This window comes from Leptonychotes weddellii, chromosome 1 (assembly GCF_054177405.1).
Source record: "Leptonychotes weddellii isolate Sample4059 chromosome 1, ASM5417740v2, whole genome shotgun sequence".
Taxonomy (NCBI): domain Eukaryota; kingdom Metazoa; phylum Chordata; class Mammalia; order Carnivora; family Phocidae; genus Leptonychotes; species Leptonychotes weddellii.
In genome coordinates this window covers 73,763,966-73,775,336 of record NC_138369.1, presented here as the reverse complement: position 1 = coordinate 73,775,336, position 11,371 = coordinate 73,763,966, and the positions used below count along the sequence as shown (strand labels likewise).

Genomic DNA, 11,371 nt, shown 5'->3' with positions numbered 1-11,371 from the left:
TTCGAGGAGCAAACCTCCTGGAAGAATGGTGCTACAGGACTGGAAAATCAAGACTGTAGGGACAGCAAAGGGGCTCTAGTGCTCTAGTTGTCTGTCACAATTTGCAACATCTAACAAGGAGACTAGCTAATCTAGAAACGATTGTTAACTCTGTCCTAACTCTGTCCTAGTATATTCTAGAGATATACTTGCAACATTAGTGGTTTTAAAACACCACAACTACTTTGACTCTTCTAAACATATTTTACTTTAAAAAAAGGAAATATAATAGGCTAACAAGCAAAAATAAAATCTATTTGCTCTTTAACAAATAACTAACATTTTAATGGTTTTATAAAAACAATTCCTTTCAGATACTCTGATTAACCTTTAAGTGACATAAAAAAAGTTTCAGGATTCTTTAATACCAGTATTTTGCACAATTTAAGATACAGCCATTGAGTTTAGCATTTCAAGGAAAAAAAATTAAAAGAAAAAAGGAGAATGGTAACTCACTGAAAAGCTTATGTACTTAGTTTAGTTTGTTTTGAATTTTTTAAAAAAATTAGGCCCAGAATTTTAGTTATCCTAATTACCATCCCAATCAAATAGGATATCTATGTGTGGATTCTAGATAAAAGACAAGTACTTTGAACTAATAAACATAAGACCCACTGATTGGACTGTTTGTTTAGAATCTCTTACTGGGTTTAGACAAGGAAGACTTCAATAAAGCTAACCAAATATTGAGTTCCACTGATTAAAAATACAGTTTTAAAAACTCTGCTTTTGTGGTAAATTTCGAGACAAATCATAAATGTAAAGAACAATACTGTAAATATTGTACTGTTCACAGATACTTGTTGGAGAAGTGAAATGCTTGAATTCAAACTATCAAAATTCTGACCTTTCAAAATAGGTTTTCTAATTTCCTGAAAATCAGCAATCGCTTTTAAACTCTTAAAATGTCAATTTCAATTAAAAAAAAAATCCTTACAGATAAATCTTAAAGTTATTCCTTTCAGTCTCAATTCTTTTTTACTTTCAACTATATATTGAACACAGAACTAGTTTCTAAATAAACATCTAATGAAGAACAGTTTCAATGTAAAATAAAACTAGGCAATCTAATACAACTTATGTAAGAAAGTCTGAGTGTGAGTTATCAAAATTCAGAATTAAATTTCTATAATAGTGAAAACTTTCAGTCTCTTCTTAATATTCAAAACCAGCAACTTCCCATGAGACTAGAAAGTTAGCAGAAAGGATCAAACAGATTTAAGCACTGCTCGACTTCTTCTAAAGTGATGTACTCTTTTATCCTAGAAAAGACAGAAACAGTCCTTTTTTACTTCACTGAAAATTTTGTTTTGTCACTATGATCTCAGATAGTTGCAAAATACTTAAAGCATTTATTCTGGGTTTAAAAAAACTATAAATAACAAGAGAAAAGTGATCCTTTCTGGGAAACATTCCTGAACTTTAAGATAACAAATGTACCAATGACAAGTTTTATTCGACAATTTAAAAAGAAATCTCAGTAAACCCAGAAACAGAGGACTTGGAGTCAGTGTCATTTCATGAAGATTCTTAATTAATGATTTGGCAGTGATGCCCCCAAAGACAGCTGGTGGAAAACATATGTAATATTTAAAAGTACGGTTTTTACTAACAGAGTGCATCTGGTAGAAATCACAGCTTGAGTACAGCATTCCACTTCAAACTGAAATGCTACACTTTTAGGTTAAAAAATAAAAATTTTGGCCTATTTAAAGACATATACTTATTCTGTGATGAAGATATATCATTCTTTAGGAAATGGAGAGGTAAATAAAAAATATATGTAAAATTTCCTTTCACTTTATGTTGCCCGCAGATGTGCAGAAATTAGGAAGTAAGGCCTTACAAAAAGGAATGGAGCTGAGTGAACTAGTAATAACACGATGGTATTTTCTTTTCTCTAAGAGCTTAACTGTGCCCTTTTCCTAGAGATTAAATTCAGTTGTCATATAAAGAAGAGTGGCTTCTGGAAATTTTGCAATCTGTCAACAGGATAATATCCTATTTAAAGCCCAGAAAAGTGGTCACAAACTCAAGTCAGGTAGGATGGGACAACAACAATATCATTTGGCTGATCAAAATAGGTCTAGATACCAGACAACTTCAGACTACCAACTTTTGACTCCTAGCCCAGAAGAACAGAAAACTGAAGGTTCAAAGTAAGGTTTTTGCCTAATACCAGGTGAAAACTCAAGTTTAGAGATTATTTTATGCTTTGCAAACAAATCATTTAAGTACTACCTATTTAACCTTCAGAACTTTGGGCAAGGTAGGCTGCCATACAATCCTAGTTCTTTCCTTTTAAATTATACTATGTATAATGAAATAATAAGAGATCAAATGTCAAAACTTTAAATGAATGCGTTTTACTTCCTGTTGAGAAGATGGTAAGAACTTAATGCTGTTATGGCTCTACTCTTCTGCATTAAATAGAAGTCCTTAGTATACCCTTTAAAAAGGCTGTAAGTTTCATCCTATGTCCGTTCATAGATAGAAAAAAGCTATTCTCCTTTCCCTGTTTTAAGACACAAAACAATGGTTAAAAACTTCCCTTTGAATATAAAATGCTGTAGTCATTTTGGAAAAATTCTAGCAATTTCTCAAAGGGTTAAACATAGTACTATGACTCAGCAATTCCATTCCTAGGTATATAAATAAAAGCATAGGTTCATAGAATAACTTGTCCATGAACGTTCACAGCATTACTCATCAGAGTTATAAAGTGGAAACAACCCAAATTGTCTATCAAGTAATCAATAAACAAAGGGTGGTATATCCATAAATAAAAAGAAATGAAGTACTGATACACACTGTAACATTGATGAACCTTAAAAACATTATGCTAAGTGAAAGAAGCCAGTCACAAAAGGTCACATATTATTCTATTTATATGAAGTGTCCAGAATAGGAAAATCTTTATTAAAAAAAAAAGTAGGTTAGTAGTTCCCTAGGGGTAGAGGAATTGGGGGGAAATAAAGAGTGACCGTTAATGGCTTAAGGGGTGATTAAAACATTCTAAAATTGATCGTGGTCGTGATTGCACAATTCTGTGAATACACTAAAAAATGGAATTTTTGTTTTAAATGGGCTTACTGTATGGTATGTGGATTACATCTCAACGAACCTGTTATAAAAAAAAAACAACTTTCCTTTGTACAATATTCCTCCCCCATTAGAGTGACTTAAAAGTCTACTGGCACTTTTCCCCACACAATTGCTCCCTTTGTGTCTCTGTGTTACATTTGGTAATTCTCTTAATATTTCACACTTTATCATTATTATTGTTATTTGTTACGGTGATCTGTGGTCAGTGATTCTGATTTGCTGAAAGCTCAGGTGACAGTTTTTAGCAATAACGTATATTTTAATTAAGGTACGTATACTGTTTCTTTAGATATAATGCTATTGCACACTTCACAGACTACAGTACAGTGTAAACATAACTTTTATATGTACTGGGAAACAAAAAAATTCATTTAACTTACTTTATTGCATATTCACCCTATTGCAGTGGTATGAAACTGAACCTGAGGTATCTCCAAGGTATGTTCTGCTTTGTGTACCTAAAATTTCCTCTTTTTCCATTTGGTCAAGCCAATATTCTCTTTCAACTCTCTTCTTTCACAACCTTTTCAATTATAAGCTTCTGCTGAAGGTTTCTTCCCTAAGGACAAACTACACTATATCAAGGTTTGAGCAGCATAAAATAGCCAGGTAAAACTCACAGAGGTTCTGAGTTACAAATGCCAAGAGTTCAATTAAATGCTCTATGTAATCTCAAACGTACATACCACAGAGAGCTGACAAATATGCTTTTTATCCTGTATACTATTCCTTTCATACCTTGAAGTAGTCATCTTGAGTAACAAGAGAGTTTCTCAGTCTGTTCTCTGGATTAAATAGACAAGATACCACAGTCTGTATGCTTCTGTCCACAGATTTCTGAAAGATAAAAAAAAGATTTTCAGTATTTTACTCACTTTAACAAGCTTTTTAAAGAAAGTTGAATACATGTACTTTTTTCTAAAGAATTCTTATGTAATCCATAAAATACTATGTATGTAATTCACAATATATTACATTTTCATGTAATTCATTACACATCACTTAATATGTAACTTTTTGTCAAATTTAAAAAATATTTTAGAATCTTAGTGATAGAGTACTGGTTATTAAGCTCAAGTTAGTAAAACCCTCAGGTATTTGCCTAAGGCTCTTTAATTTTCCTGTTAGATAAGAAACAGTGAACTTAAACATTCCAAGAAATACTATCCAAGATAAAACCTGATAATTATAACTATTCTAATCACTTAAATCAAGGAATTTTTTTTACTCTAAGTTGAGTAGTTCTCAACATTTTGTTCCACTGAGAAACACAGACAATGTTCACACAATCCAATGGGAAACCTTCAATGTTATTATATACATTCCCATTACATCAACTACTGCCACATTCCCACCCACTCAAGAAAAACATAGGAGCACTGAAGAGAGCACTGTTAGTAAAGAAATTTGTTCTAATGACTAAAAAAGAAGAAGCAACTCCACTTATTTCAGTATTTCAGTTATCACTAGTGACTCCACCACTCTTGAGAGCTGCTACTATCTATAATGTTATGTAGAGAACACCATAAATAACTGTATATTACTCTTTAGCTAAGTAAATGTTTAAACAGGTAAAAAAAAAAGGTAGGTATAATTCATACTAATCTCTCTTTTGAAGAGAGGATTCTTAAAAAACCTACCTGTCTACTGTATTCCACCAATATGTTAATAGTTATTAAAGTATGGCTTTAAACACAATGAAAATATTAAGAGGGAAAACAACTACTGAATCAGAAACTATATGTAAACACTGAAAGCTTGGGAGTACCTGAAATTTCATCAACTTTTATAAAAACTGCCAAATTATTAGTCAGTTACTTAAGCTCTGTAATTTTTGGCTTCCATATTTAAATTTGAAAAAAGATGCTTGCATCTCAAAGGGCCATTATTAAAACTTCAAAAAGTTGTGAAAATATAAATATCAATGAACAAAATTAGATGTTTGCCTTTTGTGGGCCATTTCCTGAGGATGGAGTAGCTTCATGAACTGAACATTCACTTTGCAAAACTTCAGCTCCTGGATCAACTTCATTACAGTGGTAGTTAACAGCAGTGTAAGCCTACATTATGAAAAAGTATAATTAAAGAGATGTACATGAGATACATTTCTAAACAATCTATTCTTCAAAACAGGTGAGCTTATATTGAGCATTTAAAATGTGGATTGTGTTGAAGTTCAATTTACATTATTTCAGAAACTTTCAACTGAACAGCTAAAATGCGCTAAGGCAGTCTTTTATTTGAAAAGTCTTCTAAACTTCAACAAAATCAGATTAGAAGGGCTCTAAGAAAAGAAACTCCAACATGTAGTAATAGAATGAGAATTTCCCAGTGCCTGAGAATTTTAACTCATATCATTCAAAGGTCCAATCCTGATAAAAGGTAAAGGCTCAAGAGTTTCAGAGCTAACAGCCTCTTTTGTTTTATTTCTTTTATAACAGTATTAACAGCGAAACATTTCCTTCTCTTCAACAGATTTTTTTATGGGTAGAAAACTAGAGACAGTTTCAGTACTAATTCCAAATTCATTGAATTGGAATTAGCATAGGTATTAATACTAGCTTTCCTGGACTATATGTAATTTAGCACCTGTTATATGCAGAGCAGCCACTGGCTTAAGCATGTAAGAACAATCTGAGAAATGAAAAGCACAGATTCTCACATGGAAGAATATACTTGGGTTGACAAGAAATTATTAAAACATAACGCATAATGTGAAAGGGAATTTAAAAATATGTCTAGGCATACATGAGATGGCAAAAGGCCAAGAAACATTTAATAGTTAAAATAAGAAAATATTTTAAAATAAGGAAAAGGAAGGGGTGCCTGGGTGTCTCAGTCCGTTAAGTGTCCGACTCTTGATTTTGGCTCAAGTCATGATCTCGGGGTTGTGAGATTGAGGCCAGCATCTGGCTCTGCACTGGGCATGGAGCCTGCTTAAGTTTCTCTTTCCCTCTCCCTCTGCCCCTCCCCTCCATTCTCTCTCCCTCTCCATAAATAAATGAAGAAATAAATGAATAAGTGAATGAATACATAAATATAATAAATACATATACATATATATATGCATATATATATAAAAAAGGAAGTATATGTTTGGCTAAAAGGAAGTATATGTTTGGCTATTCACCTTACCTGGGGTATAACATAACTCCTTTGTTCTCCAGCAGGCCACTGTGGTGGCATCTTAAAAATAAAAAAATTGAGAGAGAGAGAGAGGCAGTAACAGTTAACCATTTCTATATATTTTCACAAACATGAAAGACAGACAGATAATGCTGAGGTATTTATCAAGCTGGATTCTTGAACCTGTAGTAAAAGAAACATAATGGAAGAAAGAAGTACTTTATGTTTCTAATACCTGAGGATTTGTTACTTTCATATATAAACCCTAACTTTTTCTCAATTTTCTGTGTTGGCTTTCAGAAAAAAAAAAATAGTTCTTTGAATTTATCACCATAGATAATGGTCATGGGTTACAGATATGGTCATATCTATGGTAGAAATTCAGAGAACTACTACCTTGTAGTAGTCAGCTAAAATAAACACTACCAAATATAATTGGAATTCAATGCTCTAAGAATTGAGTAATCATTTTATTTTGACCTATCCCACTAGAAAAACTCGTAGAAGTCAGTTGGGACATTTCAGCTATTTGACAGCAAGGATGGAAGAATATATGTTGAAATACAGAGGAGGAGCAAATCTTGTAAGACAGTACAAGAGAAAACTTTGTGTTAAGGATATTCCTGTCAAAATATTGTTCCTTTTTTTCTAAATTAAATTAAAGATCCTAATTCTAGACTAATTCTAACTTTTTTTCCTTATTTTAAGCACACTCAACTAGTTTAAATGACAAACTATTAAAGAAATTTATATGAATAAAGGCCTCAATAATATTCCAAAGTAAATCATGTTGTTCCCTCTTAAATTACCTGATAATTATATACAGGCAGTTGATATCCAGTGATGACCTGAACAGGTGAACTTGGATAAGAAGGATATGCCTGAGAATAAAGTTTATAGAAAAAATGCATTAACAAGAAAAATTCTTGAAAATTAAGAAGTATTATTCCCAATACAACCAAAATATGAAAACAAAGAAATCTTATTTTTCTATACACAAATGCAGAATTCTATTGGAGTGATTGGCTTCATGAAGAAAAATTCTTTGTCAAATGTTAGTCTTTTGGGTGGGGAGGAGGAAAAGATAAATGAGGGAAGTGACTGACTTTGTCCATCTATGTTTATCTTACATGTATATTTATCCCCACTAAGAAGTTTCTTCCTTACTCTGGTGATAAAGCTCTATTAGAACAGATTTCCATGTTAAAGTTATATTAATATATCTGTTATTTCTTGGTTAAAACATTTTCAAGCAATTTTGTATTCCTTTGGGGTAATGTGTAGTCAGTGTGTAGTCCTCCTACATACTTTATGGCTCTTTCTGTATTTCATTTCTACAAGTTAAAGACTGTATCTAACCTAAAACTGGAAAAAAAAAAAAACCCCAATAGAATGCCTTATGTCTTTCAATAAATATTTATTGATTGAAATCCTCTATGTAATATATACATGAATAGACCCAAGTAAGTAATACCTCACAGTAAGTGTTAGGAACAAGTAGGGATTTTCTAACCATGTTTAAAGCAAGAAAAAAAAAATATACCCTACATTTCAGATAGATGGGAAATGTAAACAAATGAGAGACACTACAGAACTACTTCACTATTTCTCTTTTCCTACAAATAAAATGTCTTTTAAACTGAAAAAAGTAAGATAAAAAAATCACTGTTATTCAGCATCAATAGGAGATAAGTATTCCAAATCCCATTTCAAGTATTCAAGAAACCAGGACCAAATAAATTACATGTCAGAAACTCATAGAATTTACAAATATAGTTGTCTTCAGAAACCTATCCATTCTAGAACCAGAATATACCCAGAAGTCAGGAATCTGTATGAGAAGGCATCTGAAAATCACTGCAGATAAAGAATAACTAGAATTGCCAAACTTAGAAAATAAACCAGGCAAACACATAAGAAAAGCTGCCTTCAAATATTTTAGGAGTTCCCACGTGGCAGAGAAAATGGATGAATATGTTCTATGTGGCTACAGAGGTCAATTCTAAGATAAAGGTTTACAAACCATATAGAAACAGATTTTACCTTGGTATAAGAAACAAAACTAAGAACAAACAATTTCTAACAAAAGTAACAGATTTCCTTCCCATCACTCAAAATATTCAAACAGAGAGTATTATCACTTATTATGGAAATTCCACAATTTCTTATTTCACAGAGAGTAAAAACTGAAACTGGCTTATTTTCAAGGTACTCCCATCAATAAAATCTCCAATACCATTTAGAAAAAGAAAAAAGAAAGAACAATGCAGGTAATTCTTACCTGAACATACTGAGTTATAGGATTCATCATGGTTGGAGGCTGCATATAAGTTTCAGTGTTTGGATTACTCCACACACTCTGAAACTGTGGTGGAGGAGGAGGATTAAAAACCAAAGGACGAGGCTGCACATGATAAGCACCTTTTTAAAGAATAAAATGAAAACAAAGCCCACTTTTAGTTTTCTGAAAAGTTATACATGTCAAAAAGAACAACTCTTCTCTTTACTCACATAAATTTTGTTTCCTGATTGCAGGTCCCAGTTTCAGCTTTTTACCATGGAAATTTATCTGTGACTGAAAATAAAACAGTAACAAAACTAAAATCACTTTCAAAGTCTTTACTTTCGAGAATTTGGTAAACACCCCAGGTCTTCTAAAATTTCTACCATCAGAGAAGATCAATAGTTAACAACATACCCAATCAAAATTTATCAGCATGAAGCTATCTTAACCTCACCACTCAATTGTTGAACAGAGTCTTGGAATTTGATCGAAAACCTTTATACTCTGTCTGAAACCTTTCCTGTCTCTAGTTCATTAAGCCAGATGTCCAATTACAAATAAACAGGTCTGACAAGTTACATAAGATTACTCTAGATTTGGATTTCAAACAGGAAGTTTATTTCTATATTTTATACAAGGCTATATATATTCAGGACTCAAACACTAAACATCGCATCCTTAAGCTAACTAAGAGATTTTGCCATAAGATTACTTACTTCTACTATCTTCTGCACATCCACATCATTATAAAATGAAACAAATCCATAGCTAGAAAGACAGATAAATAATGTATAAAAATCACCAGCATAACAGTACAAAACTTCTAATATTCCATGAAATAACTGACAGAAGTGATAAAGAATGAAGAATATACTGAGATAAATATTTGTTAGATGTACATGATCGATCTTCTATAAATATTACTGCTTTTTATTTTCTTCCCCTGATCTATGTCAGAATGTGTGAAGATTAATGTAGTGTGGAACATCATTTGTTAACAGAAAATTCGTATCTATGAACCTGAATTTATTATCTAACACGAGATGGTTAAAATTTAAGATACTGTGTAATACATGAAGAAAACAACTCTTTGATAAAACTTACTAATCCACTTAAATAAAAATAAATGAAGATGGGAAATATTTACATACACTGTGAAAATGACTAAACAGAAGAGTTGACAACAAACTGTTATCCTTTATATGAAAGAAAGGAACAAAACAACAACTTTATACAAGTGTAAGAACACAAATTTTGAATTCTTGTATGTTGCTCTATATAGATACTACAGCTCAGTTATTTTATCTTCATACTGAACGTGTTTTACTCACCCTTTGGACACACCAGTTCGATCCGTGATTATCTTCACTTCTTTTACTGAACCATATCTAGCAAAGAAACTTCTAATTTCGGTTTCATCCATCTATGGAGAAGAATTTGACTTTAAGAGTAAAAATTCAGCATTCAAAATTTTCAATTATACTATAAAGATCTGAAGATGTGGAAATATCTCCCCTAAGTATCCCCAAACCACCTGTAGTAGATCTTTGTCAAAGATACTTTCAGTCTCTATAGGTTAAACATAAAACCAATTCCAAACCTGCACGAAATTCCAAAAAACCTTATGTTTACAACAAGGCCCAAACCCCATTATTCACTAAATTTTTTTTTTAAATAAATGAAATAGGAATACAATACCCTAACATCAATTCCACCAACAAAAACGGTGTTTGGCATGATTTTGCCTTCTGGTAAAACATAGCCTTGGCTGGTTGTAGCTGAGGAGGACTGAGTGCTGGCCTCTCTGGAGATGGTTGAGTTTGGAGTCTCAGGATTTGCAGCAGACTGTAATTTGTAAAGTAGATAACGTCACTAGACATTCAGGCAAAAACCATACATGATATGAAATAATCTTTGTATTTAAAATACAAAATCTTTTTTTTTTTTTTAAAGATTTCATTTATTTGACAGAGAGACACAGCTAGAGAGGGAACACAAGCAGAGGGAGTGGGAGAGGGAGAAGCAGGCTTCCCGCTGAGCAGGGAACCCGATGCGGGGCTTGATCCCAGGACCCCGGGATCATGACCTGAGCCGAAGGCAGATGCTTAACGACTGAGCCACCCAGGCGCCCCCAAAATCTTTTCATAAAAATTACTTTCATAGTAAATTGGCCAACAATACAGCTCAGTTCAGGTTTAGGATTAAAAATAATCAGACTGGAGCACCTGCGTTGCCTAATCCGTTAAGGTCATGATCTCAGGGTCATGAGATGGAACCCCATGTCAGCTCCTTGCTGGGTGTGGAGCCTGCTTAAGATTCTCTCTCCCTCTCCCCCTTCCTAACCCCACTCTCTCTCTCAAAAATAATAAAATAAAATAAATAAAAATTAAAAAAATAAAAATAAGAATAGATCAGCCTGAGATTTTAACAAAAGACTATAGTACCTTCTTAAAACCAGTGTTGCTCATCATCTCTTACATAAAGTAGAATACTGACTTTATACTGAGTTTGTGAACTGGAAAGTTCAAATTTGTAAAAATAGTTATTAAAGTCATCCTGTTGTATGCCAGTAAGCAAATTTTCACCTTACTGAGTACCTTATTAAAAAGCATGGGAGAGGGTGCCTGGGTGGCTCAGTTGGTTAAGCGACTGCCTTCGGCTCAGGTCATGATCCTGGAGTCCCGGGATCGAGTCCCGCATCGGGCTCCCTGCTCGGCAGGGAGTCTGCTTCTCCCTCTGACCCTCCTCCCTCTCATGCTCTCTGTCTCTCATTCTCTCTGTCTCAAATAAATAAATAAAATCTTTAAAAAAAAAAAA

The 11,371-nt window shown here is 32.9% G+C and overlaps 1 protein-coding gene across 1 annotated transcript in view; it reads right to left on the bottom strand.

Annotated features, from left to right (window-relative positions):
* Nucleotides 1-6: 6 nt before the first annotated feature.
* The window catches only part of DAZL (deleted in azoospermia like), an 18,102-nt gene continuing 6,737 nt past the window's right edge, over nucleotides 7-11,371 (bottom strand). The window contains exons 2-11 of the mRNA XM_081803664.1: nucleotides 10,253-10,399; nucleotides 9,886-9,977; nucleotides 9,271-9,322; nucleotides 8,782-8,845; nucleotides 8,552-8,691; nucleotides 7,080-7,151; nucleotides 6,280-6,330; nucleotides 5,091-5,204; nucleotides 3,883-3,981; nucleotides 7-1,301 (exon numbers count right to left, since the gene is read on the bottom strand). Of these exons, the coding sequence (XP_081659790.1) occupies nucleotides 1,248-1,301; nucleotides 3,883-3,981; nucleotides 5,091-5,204; nucleotides 6,280-6,330; nucleotides 7,080-7,151; nucleotides 8,552-8,691; nucleotides 8,782-8,845; nucleotides 9,271-9,322; nucleotides 9,886-9,977; nucleotides 10,253-10,399 (885 nt within the window). The 3' untranslated portion in view covers nucleotides 7-1,247. The remainder of the gene's footprint in view (nucleotides 1,302-3,882; nucleotides 3,982-5,090; nucleotides 5,205-6,279; nucleotides 6,331-7,079; nucleotides 7,152-8,551; nucleotides 8,692-8,781; nucleotides 8,846-9,270; nucleotides 9,323-9,885; nucleotides 9,978-10,252; nucleotides 10,400-11,371) is intronic.